Consider the following 24,660-nt stretch of genomic DNA (forward strand, 5'->3'; position numbering starts at 1 on the left):
AATCATAAGGGATTTGATTTGGGTCATATCTGAATAGTCTAGTGGTTTTCCCTACTTTCTTCAATTATATCTGAATTTGGCAATAAGGAGTTCATGATCTGAGCCACAGTCAGCTCCTGGTCTTGTTTTTGCTAACTGTATAGAGCTTCTCCATCTTTTCGGTGTTGACCATCTGGTGATGTCCATGTGTAGAGTCTTCTCTTGTGTTGTTGAAAGAGTGTGTTTGCTATGACCAGTGCGTTCTCTTGGCAAAACTCTATTAGCCTTTGCTCTGCTTCATTCCATGCTCCAAGGCCAAATTTGCCTGTTACTCCAGATGTTTCTTGACTTCCTACTTTTTCATTCCAGTCCCCTATAATGAAAAGGACATCTTTTTTGGGGTGTTAGTTCTAAAAGGTCTTGTAGATCTTCATAGAACCATTCAACTTCGGCTTCTTCAGTGTTACTGGTTGGGGCATAGGCTTGGATTACTGTGTTGGACTACTGTGATATTGAATGGTTTGCCTTGGAAACGAACAGAGATCATTCTGTCATTTTTGAGATTGCATCCAAGTACTGCATTCTGGACTCTTTTGTTGACCATGATGGCTACTCCATTTCTTCTAAGGGATTCCTGCCCACAGTAGTAGATATAATGGTCATCTGAGCTAAATTCACCCATTCCAGTCCATTTTAGTTCACTGATTCCTAGAATGTCCACGTTCACTCTTGTCATCTCGTTTGACCACTTCCAATTTGCCTTGATTCATGTACCTAACATACCAGGTTCCTATGCAATATTGCTCTTTACAGCATCGAACTTTTCTTCTATCACCAGTCACATTCACAACTGGGTATTGGTTTTGCTTTGGCTCCATCCTGTCATTCTTTCTAGTTATTTCTCCACTGATCTCCAGTAGCATGCTGGGCACCTACCGAACTGGGGAATTCCTCATTAAGTATCCTATCATTTTGCCTTTTGATACTGTTCATGGGGTTCTCAAGGCAAGTATACTGAAGTGGTTTGCCATTCCCTTCTCTAGTGGACCACATTCTGTCAGACCTCTCCACCATGTCCCGCCCGTCTTGGGTGGCCCCACACGGCATGGCTTAGTTTCATTGAGTTAGACAGGGCTGTGGTCCATGTGATCAGATCGACTAGTTTTCTAAAGTCACCCTCAAATTAAAGTCTTTATAGTCAAGTAGCAGTACAACTTATCAAGTGCGTACCACATGCCAGACTCACTTCCAAGTATGTAACATGCATTGTGAATTTAATGGCCTGATTATTTAATCCCTATTTTTTTCCCAGATAAAAAGGAGACCAAGTAAAATTAAATAACTTTCCCCAATTTATCCAATTAATAAGAGATAGAACCAGGATTTGAACTCAGATAACACCAGTGCCTAGGCCACCCCCACCACTCTCAATAACACACTGAGCAATGACAATGCTAACATCTATAATACAGATCACATTATTAAATTCCTTTACACAAGGCACCATGGATGATTCTGTTAACAATAAATGATATATAAATATAAATTTTTGTGTCCTTAAGAAACTTCACATCTAATGGGTGTGATCATAAATAGCTTCGATACAAGATATATGTATTTTTAAGCTTTTATGATATTTTTGAGATATATTTGACATATAACATTATTTTGTGTGTACACTAATGAGTTTATATATATGGCAAAATAGTCTAAATAAGTCGTTAACATCCATCACCACAGTTTTTTTTTTCCTTGTAATGAGAACTTTAAAAATTCTTAGTAACTCTCAAATAAGATACACTGTTATTAACTATACTCACCATCGTGTACATTATATCCCCATGACTTATTTCATAGCTGGAATTTTTTAGTATTGACTGTCTCCACCCACACACCGCCTCTGGCAACCACCGATCTGTTCTCTGCATCTATGAGCTGAATTTTTTGATTCTGCATATAGGTGACAACCCATGTTTGTCAGTCTCATTTACTCATCTAGTATAATGTCCTCTTCAGGGTCCATCCATGTTGTTAAAAATGGGAAGATCTTGTTTGTTTTATGGCTGATATCCATGTGTGTGTATCTCTGTGTGTACTGCATTTTCTTTACCCATTCATCTGTGCATAGATACCAGTGTTTCCCTATCTTGGCTGTTGTAAATAATGCTGTCTTGAAAACGAGGGTGCATATCTTTTTGAGTCAGTGTGTTCACTCTTTTTTTGGATAAACACCCTGAAGTAGAATTTCTGAATCGTATAGTCATTCCACTTTTAATATCTTGGGGAACCTTCATCTTTTTTCCATAGTGACAGCCCCAATGTACATGCCGACCAACGGGGCACAACGGTTCCTGGTTCAGCACATCCTTACAACATTTGTTATTTCTTGTATTTTGATAATAGTCATCCTAACAGAAGTGAAGTGATAGCTCACTGTGATTTTGATTTGTAATTCCCTGATACTTAGTGATGCTGGGCAACTTACTGTGAACCTATTGGCTATCCATGTCAGGCCATTTTAAAATCGTGTTTTTGGTGTGTGTATTTTGGATAGTAACTATTGGCTTATATTTGGATTACAAGATATGATTTGCAGTGTTTTCTCCCATCCCGCAGGTTGCTGTTTCAGTTTCTTGATGGATTCCTTTCCTGTGCAGAAGCAACTTCTTAGTTTGATGTAGTCCCACTTTTTCTGTCACCTTCTGTCAAATCTAAAAGATTATCACCAAGACCAGTGTTGAGGAGCTTATTACTGCCTCTGTCTTCTGGGAGTTTCATGGTTTCAGTTCTTAATCCATCCAGGCCCTTAATCCATTTTGGTTTTATTTTTGTGTGTGGTATAATGATCCAGTTCCATTCTCTTGCGTATTTTCCAGTTCTCCCAACATCATTTATTGGACACTGTTCTTTCTCTGTTGTATATTCTTGGCTCTGTTCTCATAAATTGACCATATATGTCTGGGTGTATTTTTAGACTCGCTATTCTTTTTCTCAGATCTATGTGCATGTTTTTATGCCAATACCACACTGCTCTACTATAGCTCTCTAGTATAGTTAGAACAAAGCGGTACACATCATGCTCCATAATTTCTATCTTACGTATTTTTAGTCTAAAAATATTATGATTCAGATAAACTCAGAAGGTGACAATGGCAGTGGTTAAAAGAATACTTAGACATTTTCTGGAAATAAGGTAGCATTAAACAAATGTTAAGTAAAAGTCACAGGCTTGAAATGTTGATCTTGATTATTGATTAACCTGAGACTTTTTTGATCTATCTCACAGTTACTGCTGGCATTTAGTATGAACATGTGTATTTTAGTCAGCATTTTTTGGGGGGTAAAAGTCTGAACCTGAATGAATGACACGAAGTGTTATTTTTTAAAATGATACTGAAATAAATGAAATGAAATGAAAGGGACTTTCAAAGCCAGAAGAGCTTTAGGAAATTGAGAACTGAGAACTGGCACTATGACTGGCTCAGTTGAGCGCTTCCCAGTGACGGGGATGAGGGCTGATCAGACCTGAGCCTCTGGCCAGGGAGGTGAGAACTGTGATTGGCAGCCCTATGAGAACCATGAAGTTTCAAGTAGGGCAGCTGGAAGACGAGATGCCAGTTGATCTAAAAAAGAGACCACCAAAAAAAGTGCTAATAAATAAAAATAACATTAACAGACATAAAGGAACACTTCCGGTGTCCCAGGCATTGTTTTAAGCATTTGCAGGCAGTATGCAGTATAGTGCTTGAAGGAAAGCCCGGGCTATGCGCAAAGCACTGTTAGAATGTGTGGAAGGTGGCAGGGGGAGGGGATATAGTGAAGGGGGCTCATACGATGAAGAGCATGAATGGAAGTCTAAGTAGATTTCATTTTACTGACAAGTCAGAGCTAATGCACAGAAAGTAACCCAGGCACAGTTCTAGATTAGGATAAGTAACCTGCATTGAAGAAAGGAGGAACTGGAAGTGGGGAATTAATAATCTATTTTAATTGGAAGTTAAACAAAGACCTGAATTCAGTAGACGGTAGTGGGAACAGGAAAGAGAAATAAAACAAAAACCACATGTAAGGCACTGGGAAGGAGACCTGTACGCAAATAGTGGTTTATGAGGGCTAGGAAGAGTTCCCAATGGCTGATAAATTCCCCACTGAGGGATTACATGAATGGCGGTTCAGTGGCCAAGACAGAGGGTAAGAACTGGTTAACAGGGAAAATGATGATGAATTTGGTCTGGGCGTACTGAGACGGAGCAGGAAATTCCAAATGTGGCACCACATCTTGTGAGAAAATTTAGGGCAGGGAAAATGTAAGCTTCGGGAATAGATGAAATTGCAAACACAAAGGTAAAGAAGAAATGAACTATAGACTGATAAATGCTAATACAAAAACATGTATTTAGCCAAGAGGTTTGTAAAATTTTAAAAATTCGAATTTATTAGATTTCATTAGTAACACAATTACACAGAATAAAGTTCAGAAATTCATCAATGATGGTCACCAATATGTGCTTCTTTGTGGCTTTTTAAACTGTTATTTCTCATGATTCAAATCGATTCACAGGACAGTTGAATTTCATACATAGCTTCATAAGATGAATACAACAGGTCTTCCATCCATAAAATTAATGAAAACATATCTTTCATGAAAGGCACGTAAAGAATCTAAACTAACACATTTATTTAAAAAATTTTGATAACTTTGAATTTCTTTACAATACAAAAAAGAAAATCCCCCAAATGAAACAGATGTAAATGTAGTTTCTGGTTACAGACACACACACAAATACACACACACTGCAACAAACAGACCTCAACAAAATGATAACACACAACTAAATTTAGAAACTACTTACCCACAAAGCTTATTGAAACACTAAATAACGTTTTTAAGATGAGCAAAAAAAAGTAGGGTATGGAATGCCATTCACTTTGCTGAAAACACCATAGATACCATGAATAATTAAAACAAAAGTGACTATCAAAAGTTTAATATCTAGTGAAAATGTAATACTTACTTGAGAATACATACAATTGCTGACTTAATTAAATACGATTACTCATTTTTCTAAGTGTAATTGCCCATTTCATTCTCAGAGATATTAGCACAGTTTAAAGAAATAATACAAACTCAAGCAAGTGGAGGAAATTTTAATCTCAGGGAAAAAAGTAATTTTAATATAGTGTGATAATTAAATTTGAAACTAGTTACTTACATATGTGAATTTAAAGCTTGCATTTTATCAGCAGCAGAATCTTCAGAGGTCTTTCCTGTACCTTCCGAACAAGGAGCTGTCATGTATGGTACGTACAGGGGATTTCCCAAAGGAAATACACAAATGAATGTCTCCAAATTCATTATGCTGACTTATTTTTTACCCACAAAAATGCTCTTGCACCCACCTAAACTTAGTTATAAATAAAAATGTAGTTATTTGAAGTATATAAAAATTAATTTGGCATCACCTTTAAGGCAATGCATGAATACCATCTAAATATTAAAATTCAAAGTGAAAACAAACCAACTGAATAAAAATTAAGTGTTTATAAGTCTATACATATATCCTCAGAAACCTGCAATTTTACAGTTTTTAAACCAAATCTAATGTAGAATCAGAATAGCATACACCCTTAAAAGAAAAACTGAAATGCATATAATGTTTAACTGATCCAAGGGCAGGTATAGTCAATCTTCTTCAAGAACATTTCAATAAAACACATAAATTTAAAGAACAAATTATGTTATTAAAATAGTCTGTGCAATGTTTGTACAAATAACATTTATGATTACAAGTATACTACATATAATCAAGACAAGAGCTGCAATGTGTCCTAATATTAATCATCGTACTTAAAAATTTACAGGACAGGAACATAAATAAAGCTGTTTAGAACTGCCAAACATGACAATAGTCTGTCATTCAGTACAAAGTACTTAATATTTCTGTTGTTTCCAAAGCCATCACGCTAAAATTATAAGTTGCCGCTTACTAAATACCTAAAAGTAACGTGGAAAACTAAAGTCATAAATACATGTATACATACATTTGCATATTTACACGTATGTAGAAGTCATCAGTACACTAGAGCCCAGCTTTAACACTGCCCTTAGTTTCACACTGCAGGACCACCTCTCACATTTAAGAAAGGTCCTTCCATTACTTTCAGTTAAAAAAACAAAATAGAACAGCTTTGGTCAGGTCCCAGATGCACTTACCATATACTACATTCTGTGTTGCTGCAAGACTCTAGTCTAGAGAGATCCACATGTAAGTACTCATTTGGTTTGAAAATGCATTTTACCATTTACTGCCAAAACTCAGAAGAGACCACAATCTTTTAGATTATTTTTTATGATGACATCTGTTACGGCATCAAAGACAAACTGCACGTTCTTGGTATCTGTGGCACATGTGAAGTGGGTGTATATTTCCTTTGTGTCCTTTCTCTTATTGAGGTCTTCAAACTGACACTGAATATATGCAGCTGCCTCTTCATATGTGTTTGAGCCTGAGAAGGGAAATGGAAAGAAATGTAAGGTGAAGTTAAAAGGAGTATACTGCTAAGCAACATGGACCTTAAAATACAGAAATAGGTTTCATATGTATAAAATATGTAGATTCCATCATAATTGTCTTTGCCCTTTGAGAATAAGATAAACTTTAAGTGAAAAATACCCAATGTTAATCACCCTTTAATGACTGTAAGTTACCCTTAAAGGAAAAAAAACAAACAAACCAAAAACATGGTATTCCATGTTCCCCATGATCTTTGTTCCTGCCTCAGGCTTGCTATAACACTTCTAGCCTATAGTGGCTGATCAAGAAATGCTGACTGTGTACTGACTGATATATTTTTATTCAAAGTGTTGTGTTAGTTGCTCAGTCTTGTCCGACTCCTTGTGACTCCATGGACTGTAGCCTGCCAGGCTACATGGAATTCTCCAGGCAAAAATACTGAAGTGTGTTGCCATTTCCTTCTCCAGGGGATTTTCCCATCCCAGGGATCGAACCCAGGTCTTCCACATTGCAGGTGGATTCTTTATTGTCTGAGTCACAAAGGAAGCCATTTTTATTCAATTTCCTATATATATTCAATACATTAACTAGCATTTATCTCTCAGTTTTTTATTCAAAAACTGTACAGTGGTCTACAATGTGGTATATGGCTATGAGGTCACAAAAAGATGAATGACAGAATGATGGCTGCTTTCATCAGATGACTGAAGACTCTAGGGTACATTTTGATACTTGGCAGTATCTAAAAATAATCACACATGTACTCTGTAACCCAAAAGTTCAGGTTTTAGGTACGTCTCTGACAGAATACACCTTTATATGTATATATAAAGTCTGGTGAATATATTCACCAGAAGACATAGAAAGGCTGTTAATAGCAGAACTACTTCTACTTTAGGAAACAACCCAAAAGCCAGCCACTGTAGACTGGCTGATAAATTCCAACATACTCATACAATGAGCTTCCACAGAGAAATGAGAATAAAAATACTGCTACACACAATACTATAGATGAGTTTCAAAAACATACTGTTGAACAAATGAAGGCAGACACAAAACAGTATACTATGAACAACTGATGTTTAGAAAACAAGCTTGAAAAGAGTAAAAATTAATCAATGAAGATGGAAGGCATGATAATGATTACTCTCTGTGTGGGTGGAAGTCAATCACTTAAGACTGGAAAGGGGATGACAGGGTTTCTGGGGACCTGGAAATGTTCTATTTCTTGACCTGAGTGGTACATGCATCAGTATTTTCATTTTTTAAAATTCAGGAAGTTTCATATCTGTGCTAAGTGTGTATAATTTATGTACTGTTTGTGTACTTACATTAAACTTCAATAAAATGTTCACTTGAAAAAAACCTACAGTAATAACACAAAATTATGTGCCTGGCCTTCAAGGTCCTCTGTTACCCAGCCTGCATGGGAAAGCCATTCTGAAACCCTCTGTTCCACATCTGAGGCTCATTCCATATCTAGAGGAAATTTATATTCAAAGCATCACTGCATTACCATAGTGCTTCCCCTCCCTTGAACTTCACTGGCTGTTTTCATAACTCGGCTACTGTAAGTAATGCTGCAATGAACAGAGGGGTACATATATCACTTCCAAAACGGGTTGTCATTTTCTTCACATACCTAGAAGTGAAATTGCTGAATTATATGGTAGATCTACTTCTAGTTTTTTGGGAAATTCATGTTGTTTTCCGTGGTGGCAGCACCAATTTACAGTCTCAGCAATAGGTTACAAGAGTTCCTCTTTCTCCCCATTGTTACCAACGTTTGGCATTTCTCTTCTTTATGGTAACAGCCATTCTAACAGGTGTGTGATAAGAGCTAACTGTGGTTCTGATTTGCATTTCCCTGATGATCAGTGATGTTAAGCACCTCTTCATGGACATGTTGGCCACTGGTATGTCTTTGGAAAAAGGTCTATTCAGATCCTCTGCCCATTTTAAAAGTCAAATTGTGTGTTTTTGTTACTGAGTTGTAGTTCTTTATACAGCTGACCCTGTGGATTTGTAACCAGCAAATATGGAGGACAAGCCACACCATGCCATTTTATGCAAGAGACTTTATTCATAGAAAGAATAAATAATCCTAACAATTTTGAATCATAAAAGACTCCAAAAGCTAAAGCAGTCTTGAAAAGGAACAACAAAGGTGGAAGCATCCATGGGTTGCTGTTACCTATGGCAGGTCCTCAAACTAGTGTTTTGGTATCCAAACTAGTATAGTGGTTTCCATGGGATACCACTACTGTATACCAAACTGCTGCTGCTGCTAAGTTGCTTCAGTTGTGACCGACTCTGTGCGACCCCATAGATGGCAGCCCACCAGGCTCCCCCATCGCTGGGATTCTACAGGCAAGAATACTGGAGTCGGTTGCCATTTCCTTCTGTATAACAAACTAGTGTATACCAAACATCGATATCAAACTAGTGTAGTGGTATCCTATGGATACTGAGGGGAAACTGCACATTTTGAATCAGTTCAGTCACTGAGTCATGTCCGACTCCTTGCAACCCCACGGACTGCAGCACACCAGGCATCCTGTCCATCACCATCTCCTGGAGTTTACCCAACTCTTGTTCATTGAGTCGGTGATGCCGTACAACCATCTCATCCTCTGTCGTCCTTTTCTCCTCCTGCCTTCAATCTTTACCAGCATCAGGGTTTTTTCCAATGAGTCAGTGCTTTGCATCAGGTGGCCAAAGGATTGGAGTTTCAGGTTCAACATCAGTCCTTCCAATGAACACTCAGGACTGATCTCCTTTCGGATGGACTGGTTGGATCTCCTTGCAGTCCAAGGGACTCTCAAGAGTCTTCTCCAACAGCACAGCTCAAAAGCATCAATTCTTCTGCACTCAGCTTTCTTTATAGTCCAACTCTCAAATCCATACATGACTACTGGAAAAACCACAGACTTGACTAGATGGACCTTTGTCGGCCAAGTAATGTCTATGTTTTTTAATACGCTGTCTAGATTGGTCATAATTTTTCTTCCAAGAAGCAAGCATCTTTTAAATTTCATGGCTGCAGTGATTGTGGAGCCCAAGAACTAAAGTCTGCCACTGTTACCCCATCTTATTTGCCATGAAGTGATGGGACTGGATGTCATGATCTTAGTTTTCAGAATGTTGAGCTTTAAGCCAACTTTTTCACTGGTCTTTGTCATCAAGAGGCTTTTTAGTTTTCCTTAGCTTTCTGCCATAAGGATGGTTATCATCTGCATATCTGAGGTTACTGATATTTCTCCTGGATTCCAGGTTGTGATTCATCCAGCCCAGCATTTCACATGATGTACTCTGCATATGAGTTAAATAAGCAGGGTGACAATATATACAGCCTTGACGTACTCCTTTCCGTATTTGGAACCAGTCTATTGTTCCATGTCCAGTTCTAACTGTTGCTTCTTGACCTGCATACAGATTTCTCAAGAGGTAGGTAAGGTGGTCTGGTATTCCCATCTCTTTCAGAATTTTCCACAGTTTATTGTGATCCACAATGTCAAATGCTTTGGCATAGTCAATAAAGCAGAAATAGATGTTTTTCTGGAACTCTCTTTTTCGATGAAACAGCAGATGTTAGCAATTTGATCTCTGGTTCCTCTGCCTTTTCAAAAACCAGCTTGAACATCGGCTAGTTCATGGTTCATGTATTGTTGAAGCCTGGCTTGGAGAATTTTGAGCATTACTATGGTAGCGTGTGAGATGCATTAGCATTAGCATAGCATTACTATGGTACAGCAATTGTGTGGTAGTTTGAGCATTCTTTGGCATTGCCTTTCTTTGGCAATGAAAACTGACGTTTTCCAGTCCAGTCACCACTGCTGAGTTTTCCAAAATGCTGGCATATTGAGTGCAGCACTTTAACAACATCATCTTTAGGATTTGAAATAGCTTAACTGGAATTCTATCACCTCCATTGGCTTTGTTCATAGTGATGCTTCCTAAGGCCCATGTGACTTCACATTCCAGGATGTCTGGCTCTAGGTGAGTGATCATACCATCGTGATTATCTGGGTCATGAAGATCTTTTTTATACAGTTCTTCTGTGTACTTTTGCCACCCCTTCTTAATATCTTCTGCTTTTGTTAGGTCCATACCATTTCTGTCCTTTATAGAAATGGCTGCGCGGTGCTGGAGTGGCGAGAGGCCGTGAGGAGATTCAAGGGCAAAGTAGAAGACCCAGCAAGATGGTAGGAGGGGCGAATTCGCATTTAGAATGAAACCCCATTCCCACCAGAGATGCTAAGAGGGCTCAAACAAACCTTGTGCACACCAGGACCCAGGGATCCCGGGACCCCACAGGGACTGAGCCAGAACTGTGTTTGAGTATCTCCTGTGGAGGGATAGGTCAGCAGTGGACTGCCACAAGGACAGGGGCTTTGGGAGGAACACACTTGGGTATGGCATAATCTCTCTTGGAGGTGGTCACCATTAACCCCACCATAGAGCTGCTAGAACTTACACAGGACTGGGAAATAGACTCCCGGAGGGCACAATCAGAACGTTGTGCACCAGGACCCAGGAGAAAGGAGCAGTGACCCCACCAGAGACTGATCCAGAGTTGCCTGAGTGTCCAGGAGTCTCCAGTGGTCTTGTGGGCTGGTGGTGGCCTGCTGCAGGGTTGGGGGCACCGAGTGTAGCAGTACATGCATGGGATGTTTTGAAGGAGGGGCTTCCCTGGTGGCTCAGAAGTTAGAGCGTCTGCCTCCAATGCGGGAGACCCGGGTTCGATCCCTGGGTCGGGAGGATCCCCAGGAGAAGGAAACGGTAACCCACTCCAGTATTCTTGCCTGGAGAATCCCATGGACAGAGAAGCCTGGTAGGCTACAGTCCACGGGGTCACAAAAAGTGAGACACTTCACTTCACTATTATCTTCATTACCTCCAACATAGTTTGGCCCCAGGTAAATAGCAGGGAGGGAGCACAGCACCACCCATCAACAGAAAATTGGATTAAAGATTTACTGAGCATGCCACCCATCAGAACAAGACCCAATTTCTCCCTCAGTCATCTGTCAGTCTCTCCCATCAGGAAGCTTCCATAAGCCTCTTATCCTTCTCCATCAGGGGACAGACAAACTGAAAACCACAATCACAGAAAACTAACCAATCTGATCACAGGGACCACAGCCCTGTCTAACTCAATGAAACTGTGAGCCATGCCGTGTAGGGCCACCCAAGATGGACAGGTCATGGTGGAGAGTTCTGACACAGTGTGGTCCACTGGAGAAGGGAATGGCAAACCACTTCAGTATTCCTGCCTTGAGAACCCCATGAACAGTATGAAATGGCAAAAAGATAGGAGACTGAAAGATGAACTCCCCAGGTTGGTAGGTGCCCAATATGCTACTGGAGATCAGTGGAGAAATAACTCCAGAAAGAATGAAGACAATGAAGCCAAAGCAAAAACAACACCCAGTTGTGGGTTTGGCTGGTGATGAAAGCAAGGTTAAGGCTGTAAAGAGCAATATTGCATAGGAACCTGGAATGTTAGGTCCATGAATCAAGGCAAATTGGAAGTGGTCAAACAGGAGATGGCAAGACTGAACGTGAACATTTTAGGAATCAGTGAACTAAAATGGACTGGAATGGGTGAATTTAAATCAGATGACCATTATATCTACTACTGTGGGCAAGAATCCCTTAGAAGAAATGGAGTAGCCATCATAGTTAATGAAAGAGTCCTAAATGCAGTACTTGGATGCAATCTCAAAAACGACAGAATGATCTCTGTTCGTTTCCAAGGCAAACCATTCAATATCACAGTAGACCAACACAGTAGTCCAAGTCTATGCCCCGACCAGTAATGCTGAAGAAGCTGAATGGTTCTATGAAGATCTACAAGACCTTTTAGAACTAACACCCAAAAAAGATGTCCTTTTCATTATGGGGGACTGGAATGCAAAAGTAGGAAGTCAAGAAAACACTTGGAGTAACAGACAAATTTGGCCTTGGAGTACAGAATGAAGCAGAGCAAAGGCTAACAGACTTTTGCCAAAAGAACACCCTCTTCCAACAACACAAGGGAAGACTCTACCATTGACATCACCAGACACTCAACACCTAAATCAGATTGATTATATTCTTTACAGCCAAAGATGGAGAAGCTCTATACAGTCAGCAAAAACAAGACCAGGAGCTAACTGTGGTTCAGATCATGAACTCCTTCTTGCCAAATTCAGGCTTAAATTGAAGAAAGTAGGGAAAACCACTAGACCATTCAAGTATGACCTAAATCAAATCTGTTATGATTATACAGTGAAAGTGAGAGATAGATTTAAGGGACTAGATCTGATAGAGTGCCTGATGAAGTAAGGACGGAGGTTTGTGACATTGTACAGGAGTCAGTGATCAAAACTACCCCCAAGAAAAAGAAATGCAAAAAAGCAAAATGGCTGCCTGAGGAGGCCTTACAAATAGCTGTGAAAAGAAGAGAAATGAAAAGTAAAGGAGAAAAGGACAGATATACCCATGTGAATGCAGAGTTCCAAAGAACAGCAAGGAGAGATAAGAAAGCCTTCCTTAGGGATCAGTGCAAAGAAATAGAGGAAAACAATAGAAAGGGAAAGACTAGAGATCTCTTCAAGAAAATTAGAGATACCAAGGGAACATTTCATGCAAAGATGGGCTCAAAAAAGGACATTTTGAATGTTAACCCCTAAGCAGATAAATGCTTTGCAAATATTTTCTCCCATTCCTTTGGCTGCAGTTTTATTTTGTTGATGATACCCTTTGACATGCAGAAGCTTTTAAGTTTGATGTAGTCCCAATTGTCTATTTTTGCTTTTGGTGTCAAACCTAAAAATTTAGTCAAGACGGATATCCAGCTTACTGCCTATGTTTTCTTCTAGGAGTTCTATCATTTTTTACACTCAAATCTTTAATCTATTTGGGTTTATTTTTGTGTATGGTAGAGACAGCAGTCCAGTTTTCCTAACATTTATTGAAGAGACTGCTCTTTCCCCACTGTATATTCTTAAGTCCTCTGTCATAAATTACTTGATCATGTATGCATGGTTTATTTCTAGGCTTTCTATTCTGTTCCTCAGTTCTGTTTTTAATGCCAACACCACACTTGTTTTGATTACTCTAGCTGTTGGAAACCAGGAAGCATGGTGCACCTTTGTTGTTCCTTTTAAAGACTGCTTTAGTTTTTGGAATCTTTTATGACTTAAAATTCTTAGGATTATTTATTCTTTTTGTGAAAGAATTTTGATATGGCTTACATTGAGTCTTTTAGACAACTGTAGGTAGCATGGACTGTTCTAACAGTATTCTAATCGGGCATGGAATGTCTTTCCATTTATTTGTATCTTCTTCAATTTCTTTCATCTGTGCTTTAGTTTTCAGCATACATGTTTTCACCTCCTTGGTTAAATTTATTCCTAGAAATTTGTTTTTAATGCAACTACAAATCTGACTTTTAATTTTTCTTATAGTTCACTACTACTAATATTTTTAGGTACTGATTTGTATCCTGCAGTTTCACTAAATTCATTGACTATGATTCTTAACAGTTTTCTTGTGAGTCTTTTAAGATTTTCTATATGTAATACCATGTCTTCTGTGAATACTATACTTCTTCTTGGTTTCTGATTTGGATGCCTTTATTTTTCTTGCTAACTAAGTGGCGTGTGTGTGAAGTTGCTCAGTTGTGTTCGACTCTTTTCGACCCCATGGACTGTAGCCTACCAGGCTCCTCCATCCATGGGATTTTCCAGGCATGAGTACTGGAGTGGGTTGCCATTTTCTTCTCTAGGACTTTTAATACTATGTTGAACGAAGTGGTGATGGTGGGAAACTTTGTCTTATTCCCTATCTTAGAAAAAAAGCTTTCAGGTTTTCACGGTTGAGTATGGTATTAGCTATAGAATTGTCATATGGCCTTTGTTGCATTGAGGTACACTCCCTCTGCACCTTTTTGTTGAGTTTTTATCCCCTAAATGGATATTGAATTTAAAGATGCTTTTTTGGTCGTTGTCGCTGCATCTGTTGATTATTTCTTAGGTGGTATCACATTAACTGATTAGCGGGTATTGAACTATCATTGCATTCCAAGAATAAATCCCATGCAGTAATGGTGTATGATCCTTTTAATGTACTGCTCAATTCAGTTTACTAACATTTTGTAGAAGATTTTTACATCTGCATTTATCAGAGATATTTGGCCTGTAATTGAAAAAGCAAGAGTTCCAGAAAAACATCTATTTCTGCTTTATTAACTATGCCAAAGCCTTCGACTGTGTGGATCACAATAAACTGTAGAAAATTCTGAAAGAAATGGGAATACCAGCCCACCTGACCTATACCTCATGAGAAATCTGTATGCAGGTCAGGAAGCAACAGTTAGAACTAGACATGGAACAACAGACTGGTTCCAAATAGGAAAAGGAGTATGTCAAGGCTGTATATTGTCACCCTGCTTATTTAACTTCTATGGAGAAAGAAATGGCAACCCACTCCAGTATTCTTGCCTGGAGAATCCCAGGGACGGGGGAGCTTGGTGGGCTGCCGTCTATGGGGTCGCACAGAGTCGGACACAACTGAAGCGACTTAGTAGCAGCAGCAGCATGCAGAGTACATCATGAGAAACGCTGGGCTGGATGAAGCACAAGCTGGAATCAAGATTGACGGGAGAAACAGCAATAACCTCACATATGCAGACGACACCACCTTTATGGCAGAAAGTGAAGAAGAACTAAAGAGCCTCTTGATGAAAGTGAAAGAGGAAAGTGAAAAAGTTGGCTTAAAGTTCAACATTCAAAAAACAAAGATTATGCCATCCAGTCCCATCACTTCATGGCAAATAGATGGGAGAAACAGTGAAAACAGTAGCTAACTATTTTTTTGGGCTCCAAAATCACTGCAGATGGTGAATGCAGCCATGAAATTAAAAGACGCTTACTTCTTGGAAGGAAAGTTATGAGCAATCTAGATAGCATAATAAAAAGAGACATTACTTTGTCAACAAAGGTTCATCTAGTCAAGGCTATGGTTTTTCCAGTAGTCATGTATTGATGTGAGAGACTGTAAAGAAAGCTGAACACTGAAGAACTGATGCTTTTGAACTGTGGTGTTGGAGAAGACTCTTGAGAGTCCCTTGGACTGCAAGGAGATCCAACCAGTCCATCCTAAAATAGATCAGTCCTGGGTGTTCATTGGAAGGAATGATGTTGAAGCTGAAACTCCAATATTTGGCTAACTGATGTGAAGAGCTGACTCATTTGAAAAGACCCTGATGCTGGGAGAGATTGAAGGCAGGAGGAGAAGGGGAGGACAGAGGATGAGATGGTTGGATGGCATCACTGACTCAATGGAGGTGAGTGTGAGCAGACTCTGGGAGTTGGTGATGGACAGGGAGGCCTGGCGTGCTGTGATCCATGGGGTCGCGAAGAGCTGGACATGACTGAGCGGCTGAACTGAAATTTCCTGTGACATATTTGCCTGGTTTAGGTAACAGGTAATGCTGGTCTGGTAAAATGAATGATGGAAGAGGAGAGAATGCTTCCAATTTTGGAAGATTGAGAGAAGAATTATTAGCAGTGCTTCTCAGAGTGTTTGGTAGAATTCACCAGTAAGGCCACCTGCTTATGAACTTTTGTTTACTGGGAGGTTTTTGATTACTGATTGAACTCTTTACTAATCAGTCTATTCAGATTTTCTATTTCTAATGATTCAAAACCTGGTTGATTGTTTCTAGGAAATTTTCTCTAGGTTGTCAAAATAAGTTTACATTTTATCTCAAGTAAACAGCAGACAGCCATATACTTTACAAATTAAATTTTAGTTTATTAAATCATAATAAGGTTAGTACACTGAAATATAAAGGAATAAACAATGTCCTGTTGACTCACAGAAGCTAATGCAACCTCTAAATTAAAAATATGTTTTGAGAAAACAGCTTGCCCTGTGTGCATTCCTCAAACTGCTGTATATATTCCAGGCAACTATTTACATTACCTAATCCCCAGAACGACAAGATACATGAAAGAACTAGCAAGTACAGTATTAAACCTGATTTTAAGTTTTGGCAAAGAACACCTGAGGGAAGGAGTGGTGGAAGATGACATTAGTTTCTAACATGATAGAACTGTCTTGAATAAAGGTTTATTACAGATGATATAACCTGGCTCAAGACTGGAGAATGGGAGGCTGGTTATATAATTCAAAGGGAGATAAAGATGATTTGAAAAAAAAAAATAGCGTGAGTTCAATTTGAGTCTCAGGTGTTAAAAAACACAGATATGCTCAGCAAGAGGTTGGAAATGCAAGCCTGAGTCTCCACAGAGAAATTAGAGTTGACAACAGAATTTATCATGCTGAGAATAAATATGCCTATGAAAGAATAAAATGCTGGAAGATTATAAGACTGCAGATGGAATCTGGTAAAATGCCAACATACAAATAAAAAGAGGAGAAGACAGAAGCAAAGAGAGGTAGGATATAAACCAAGTGAGGAGTTTGCAGGCTACATGTTGTCTTCTATAGCAAACAGTACAGAACAGGAATTAAGAACTGCAGGAGCACCAGAGAATCTGAATCAGGTGAAACAAGAATTCTATACTACTCTGCTAAAAGAATCTTAGATCAGTGATTATTACTAACTTTAAAAAAAAATGTATGCCTAGCCAAAAAAAAAAAAAAAGAGCTAACAACTATGTTGTTGGTGGCTCTAAAATCTCTGTAGGTGTGTAATATTTGAGGAGTAATCTGGGTTCTCTGGGACTTTCCCTGGTGGCTAAGACAGTAAAGAACCTGATTCAAACTCTGGGTCAGGAAGAACTCCTGGAGAAGGGAATGGCTACCCACTCTAGTATTCTTGTCTGTAGAATCCCGTGGACAGAGGAGCCTGGTGGGCTATAGTCCATGGGATCGCAAAAGAGACACAACCGAGTGACTAACACTTTCACTTTTTCACACGGGTCCTCTGACATTAACATAAAAGGGCTACTTTACAATGCTGTTGTTGTTTAGTCCATAAGTCGTGTCTGACTCTAGCAACCCCATGGACTGTATCCTGCCAGGCTCCTCTATCCATGGGATTTCCCAGGCGAGAATACTGGAGTGGGTTGCCACTTTCTTCTCCAGGGGATTTTCCCAACCCAGGGATCAAACCCACATCTCCTGGATTTACAGGCAGATTCTTTACTGCTGAGCCAGCAGGGAAGCCCTTACTTATTTCACTACAGAAAATGACAATGACCTTAAAGATAAAGGCAAAACTGAATTGCCTTGATTTTAGATATCTTCAGTCTTGGAATCAGAACTATTAATAATTCTATCCCCAATAAAGCACTAAAAATATTTGAGTAAGGTGACTTAGGATACTAAGTCTTTCAAAAATTAAACTGAAAACAAGTCTGTGAAATTATGTTGAATTGAAGTATAACTCTGTGGGCTTTCCTTGTGGTTTAGCTGGTAAAGAATCCACTTGCAATGTGGGAAACCTGGGGTTCAATCCCTGGGCTGGGAAGATCCCCTGGAGAAGGGAAAGGCTACCCTGCCTCTTGAGAAATCTTATGCAGGTCAGGAAGCAACAGTTAGAACTGGACATGGAACAACAAACTGGTTACAAATAGGAAAAGGACTAAGTCAAGGCTGTATATTGTCACCCTGCTTATTTAACTTCTATGCAGAGTACATCATGAGAAACACTGGGTTGGTTGAAGTACAACCTGGAATCAAGATTGCCAGGAGAAATATCAATAACCTCAGATATGCAGATGACACCACCCTTAAGGCAGAAAGTGAAGAGGAACTAAAGAGCCTCTTGATGAAAGCAAAAGAGGAGAGTGAAAAAGTTGGCTTAAAGCTAAGATCATTGCATTTGGTCCCATCACTTCATGGCAAATAGATGGGGAAACAGTGGCTGACTTTATGTTTTTGGGCTCCAAAATCATTGCAGATGGTGACTGCAGCAATGAAATTAAAAGATGCTTAGTCATTGGAAGAAAAGTTATGACCAACCTAGACAGCTTATTAAAAAGCAGAGAAATTACTTTGTCAACAAAGGTCCATCTAGTCAAGGCTATGGTTTTTCCAGTAGTCACGTATGGATGTAAGAGTTGGACTCTAAAGAAAGCTGAACGCCGAGAATTGATGCTTTTGAACTGTGGTGTTGGAGAAGACTCTTGAGAGTCCCCTGGACTTCAAGGAGATCCAACCAGTCCATCCTAAAGGAGATCAGTCCTGGGTGTTCATTGGAAGGACTGATGGTGAAAATGAAGCTCCCATACTTTGGCCACCTCATGCGGAGATCTGACTCATTTGAAAAGACCCTGATGGTGGTTGGATGCCTTCACCAACTCAATGGACATGAGTCTGAGTAAACTCAGGGAGTTGGTGCTGGATAGGGAGGCTTGGCGTGCTGCAGTCCATGGGGTCGCAAAGAGTCGGACATGACTGAGCGACTGAACTGAACTGAACTGAAAACTCTGATCCACAAAAAGGGCTGTAGTAAAGAGCAGTAGGGTCACACTGATTGAAGAACCCTCTGCTTTGCCTCTAGTGAGAATATAATTAAATGCATTCTGACTGTTAATGTTCTGGATGCAGCAGGTGCAGAGGACTCGGGTCTGGATTGGGACACTCTTGCTTCATTCCTCCCAGTGCTCTCACCTGTATTAGTGGGATATAAAAGCATCCATAGCACACGGTTGTTTTAACACTTTCGTGGAAAGGCAGTAAATATTTGTACAATTTACTCAACAGAAAACTAAACTTTTGTTTATAAGAAAAAAATTTTGTTTTTAAGAAAAAAAAATCTTAAAATAATTAGGATGGAGTGAGGGTGGTTATTATTCTGTCGTGTTCAACTCTGTGGAGGGGACCTGGGGGGCGAGGGGTGAATATCTGTGCTCCTTGTGCCCACTTCCAGTAGTAGTCAGGGAAGTGTTCCAAAGAACTAAAGCAGTGTTTTTGCCCAACTTTTGATTTCACAGATGGAGTACTGAGACAGGGAAATTAACTGCCTCATTCAAGATCAAAGAGCAAATTATGGGAAAGCCAGGACTGCAACTCAGCTTCCTTTTCTCAAAGCAGACCATTTCCCACAGCAGTAAAATTGAAATAGCATTAAGGTCTCACTACCAAAGCCTGGATTTCTTGTGAACCCTTCCCCCATTCCCCTGAGCAGTTAGCTAACTCAGACTCCTTTCTAATCTTTCCTGCCTTACAATTACTTACTGTTCATTTTCCTCTGTAGTCACATGCTGCACTGTTGTTGTATTATCTGTTTCCTTAGGAGTACCTCTGTCTCAGAGATTCGTCAGTGAACAGAGACACATCTTATTTATTGTGCGTCACATAATACCTGACCTAAGATCTGGTAACTGCATGAACAAATCAGTATCTTAGGTTTACAAAGACTTGGGGTCACCATAGAAAATTATCTAACAGCTTTTCCATAAAATGAATGTTATTTTTAATCATCCGCACCTCAAGGAGCCACCTGGGCTTGAATGCAGTTTGCTAAATAATTTTGCTTACAGGTTAAGAACTACTAAGCCAAGAGATTCAAATCAACAACTGAAATCTTGGCTTAGGGGAACTTTCACTTAGAAATCTACGAGTTGACAGAGAAAGTAAAATACCTGCATATTCTGGATAGCATATAGTGAGAGGGCTCTTCTTGATTTTTTCTTCAAAGAGATCCTTCTTGTTCAGAAAAAGTATAATCGATGTATCTGTAAACCATTTGTTGTTACATATGCTGTCGAATAACTTCATGCTTTCATGCATTCGGTTCTGTAAAAGAATACAGCCAGTGTGTCATAAGGGCAAAGATTCTGAGAAATATTACTTTTTAAAAATAATGAGTGTGTGGGAAAAAGAATGTGGCAGTACAACAGAGCTTAGTCAGCTGAAAAATAGATAACCTATCACAAAAATACTCTTCTGCCATTTAAGAACAAGCACACGTGATGATTTTAGGCGAGATGAATATCTGCATCACTCATCACCCTTTTGCGTCCACCCAGCACTCGCTGAGTGCCCGCGGTGTGTCACTGTACTGCAGGAGCTTGTGATCTAGAAATGCCAACTGCAGACATCTCAGAGGAGACCTCATCATTAGAGTGAACTGAAGTTTCCATTAAAAGGTAAGTAGAGATTTTTAAAGATTAATAAATGGAAAAAGCTGAAATACAATTAGACCAATACCCTATATACTAGTGTATGAGGGAAGGAAACCTCCAATCCCTGTTTCCTGCCCTTCTGGTATTTGTGGTTTCAAAAAGGGCACTGATATATTATAGAGTGCCAGAAGGACAGAAATGAATGTTGTATGTTACACCTACTGAACGGTAACTATATATACCTTATCTTAAAAAAAAAAAAAGAAACTGACATTTATAGCTTTTCTATTTAAAAATATTTCCCCCAGATAATGGTACACTGAAACACATGTGACAATTACATGACAGCAGCGAAGTATAATATAGCTCAGGGATTACTAAGCTGGCAGAAGTAAGAAATATAAGCCTTGGACTATAATGGAGCTAACTTTATTTTTATTCAGTATGTAGATACGAGATCTCAGCTAAATGCCTAGTTAAGCATCTAGGGTTGAAGTGAGATGAACTCTTTGTCTTCTCCTTTTTATGAGGATCCATCATAAAATGTATGCTTCTTTGCATACTAAGAGGGAAATCTACTAAATAGAAAAGTTAGAGAAGAGTGCCTGAACTTTCACATTATTCAGGCATTAGCAAGAATTTCTCAAGACTTTTTCTTAGAAAAATTCTTGGCGACAACTCCAACTCTTCCGCGTCCAGTCTGTAACAGAGGCTCTACTCACCATCTCTTCGTCTTCAGCTAGGACCAGATCATAGTCACTCAGCGCCACACAGAAGATGATGGCGGTCACTCCTTCGAAGCAATGAATCCATTTCTTCCGCTCGGATCTCTGTCCTCCCACATCAAACATTCTGTAAGAGGAGAAATGAGTTTGACATCACCCTGAATGCTCAGACACACGGAGGAGTTCTATAAAAAAATCAACAAGAAAGCTCCAAACTGCACGGAGAATGTGGGATGGAAGGTAAGGAGAAAAGGACTTTCAGGGAGAAAAAGTCTGCCAGAACGTCAAGTCTCTCACAATAAAACACAAAAACCCAAAATACCTTAAAAAAAAACCAAACTCCCAAATTCATTAACATATGAGACCACATTAGAAAAAGAACATTAAAACACACAAATGAAGGGGCTGAACTATGTGTAAACAGAGAAGTCACAGGAAGCATCTAGAGAATACAGAGATAATAGAATATATTCAATTCACCAGTCACAGAAAATTAGAGGCAGAGAACATGGTACCCTTGTCCAACTACAAAATGTTTTCTCTCTGAAGCAATATAGCAGGACTTGAATGTAAAAAAGATACCATTAGAGGTAAGAAAGGTGTCATATTTAAAGCAAATCGTATTTAAATACGGGCAAACTGGCTGCCTAAATCAAAAAATAAAACCAAGGTACAGAAAAAAAGATGAAATAAATGTGTGGCCTATTGAATAGTGTGAATACTAGGAGTGAAAAAAACATGTTTTTACATGATATGCAATAGAAGACCATTCTAAGTTGCTGTACAAGGCAGTAACACAATAAAAAGATAATGATGTTTTATGCTTTTTCCTATAAGAGTATATATTAAGCAAAAGTTGAAATTCACATAGATTGTTATGCAATCTAGAAATAGCCGCTTACATAACAGAAACACTATGCAAACTGGTACATTTTAAAAGACTCCATTTATCTAGATACTGCACTAATTAAAATAGTCCCTATTTAATTCTCAGGCAAAACGAATTTTCCCAGTAGAGTAGCATTGGCCTATAAACCAAATCCAAGTGCATCAGATTTGTACTCAATATAAAAGTAACAATACTAGTTACTTTTATCATCATTTAAGTGGTATTCTATTAGTCTAGCTAGTAAATTGTTCATTAAGTTTAAGTATTCTATATAACAAAATGATTCTACTACACACTAAATTAAAATCGGTAAAGATGTAAAAAGGACAGCTGGTAATGAAGATCAAACAAAATAAAAAAAATTAAAATGATTACCCATCTGCTAAACTGCCAAGGAACACAATTTGAAGACTACATTACCAAAAAGATAATATATTTTAGCGAACTTCTCTGAGCACATGTCATATATCACTCCATGTAAAATAACAAGAGAACCCTCCCTCTCCCACATTTCCCTCTGTTGATGGTTGGTTTATGTATCAATTTGGCTAGGCTATCATATGCAGTTACTTAAACACTAATTTGGGTGCTGCTGTGAAGGTATTTTATTGTTATGGTTAGTATTGATAATCAGTTGATTTTCACTAAAGAAGTTTATCCTTGATAATGTGGGCAGACCTCATCAATTGAGTTGAAAGGCCTTAAGAGCAAAAGCTAAAGTTTCTCAGAAGAAAAAAACTCTGCCTCAATACTGCAAAATGAATATCTACCCGAGCCTGCTGTCTTGCACTGCAAACCAACAACCACTGTCAGATAAGCCAGGTCCTTGATAGCAAGGAGAGATAAGAAAGTCTTCCTCAGTGATCAATGCAAAGAAATAGAGGGAAACAACAGAATGGGAAAGACTAGAGATCTCTTCAAGAAAATTAGAGATACCATTTCATGCAAAGATGGGCTTGATAAAGCACAGAAATGGTAGGGACCTAACAGAAGCAGAAGATATTAAGAAGATGTGGCAAGAATACACAGAAGAACTGTGCAAAAAAGATCTTCATGACCCAGATAATCACGATGGTGTGATCATTCACCTAGAGCCAGACATCCTGGAATGTGAAGTCAAGTGGGCCTTAGAAAGCATCACTACGAACAAAGCTAGTGGAGGTGATGGAATTCCAGTTGACCTATTTCAAATCCTGAAAGATGATGCTGTGAAAGTGCTGCACTCAATATGCCAGCAAATTTGGAAAACTCAGCAGTGGCCACAGGACTGGAAAAGGTCAGTCTTCATTCCAATCCCAAAGAAAGGCAATGCCAAAGAATGCTCAAACTCCCGCACAACTGCACTCATCTCACACACTAGGCAAAGTAATGCTCAAAATTCTCAAAGCCAGGCTTCAGCAATACATGAACCATGAACTTCCAGATGTTCAGGCTAGTTTTGGAAAGTGCAGAGGAACCAGAGATCAAATTGCCAACAACTGCTGGATCACAGAAAAAGCAAGAGAGTTCCAGAAGAACATCTATTTCTGTCTTATTGACTATGCCAAAACCTTTGACTGTGTAGATCACATTAAACTGAGGAAAATTCTGAAAGAGATGGGAATACCAGACCACCTGACCTGCCTCTTGAGTAACCTGTATGCAGGTCAGGAAGCAACAGTTAGAATTGGACATGGAACAACAGACTAGTTCCAAATAGGAAAAGGAGTACAGAAAGGCTGTATATTGTCACCCTGCATATTTAACTTCTATGCAGAGTACATCATGAGACACGCTGGGCTGGAGGAAGCACAAGCTGGAATCAAGATTGCCAGGAGAAATATCAATAACCTCAGATATGCAGATGACACCACCCTTATGGCAGAATGTAAAGAAGAACTAAAGAGCCTCTGAAAAAGTTGGCTTAAAGCTCAACATTCAGAAAACTAAGATCATGGCATCCGGTCCCATCATTTCATGGCAGATAGATGGGGAAACAGTGGCTGACTTTATTTTTCTGTGCTCCAAAATCACTGCAGATGGTGATTGCAACAATGAAATTAAAAGACGCTTACTCCTTGGAAGGAAAGTTATGACCAACCTAGACAGCATATTAAAAAGCAGAGACATTACTTTGTCAACAAAGGTCCGTCTAGTCAAGGCTATGGTTCTTCCAGTGGTCATGTATGGATGTGAGAGTTGGACTGTGAAGAAAGCTGAGTGCCGAAGAATTGATGCTTTTGAACTGTGGTGTTGGAGAAGACTCTTGAGAGTCCCTTGGACTGCAAGGAGATCCAACCAGTCCATCCTAAAGGAGATCAGTCCAGGGTGTTCATTGGAAGGACTGATGTTGAAGCTGAAGCTCCAATACTTTGGCCACCTGATGCGAAGAACTGACTAATTGGAAAGGACCCTGATGCTGGGAAAGATTGAGGGCGGGAGGAGAAGAGGACAACAGAGGATGAGATAGTTGGATGGCATCA

The 24,660-nt window shown here is 39.2% G+C and overlaps 1 protein-coding gene across 1 annotated transcript in view; it reads right to left on the reverse strand.

Moving 5' to 3' along the window:
* Positions 1-5,963: 5,963 nt before the first annotated feature.
* Positions 5,964-24,660, reverse strand: part of GNAI1 (G protein subunit alpha i1) — a 111,925-nt gene continuing 93,228 nt past the window's right edge. Inside the window, exons 6-8 of the mRNA XM_055420678.2 lie at positions 21,307-21,436; positions 20,102-20,255; positions 5,964-6,486 (exon numbers count right to left, since the gene is read on the reverse strand). Of these exons, the coding sequence (XP_055276653.1) occupies positions 6,296-6,486; positions 20,102-20,255; positions 21,307-21,436 (475 nt within the window). The 3' untranslated portion in view covers positions 5,964-6,295. The remainder of the gene's footprint in view (positions 6,487-20,101; positions 20,256-21,306; positions 21,437-24,660) is intronic.

Source organism: Moschus berezovskii, chromosome 3, assembly GCF_049115385.1.
Source record: "Moschus berezovskii isolate FMDL1 chromosome 3, NW_MosBer_1.0, whole genome shotgun sequence".
NCBI lineage: Eukaryota > Metazoa > Chordata > Mammalia > Artiodactyla > Moschidae > Moschus > Moschus berezovskii.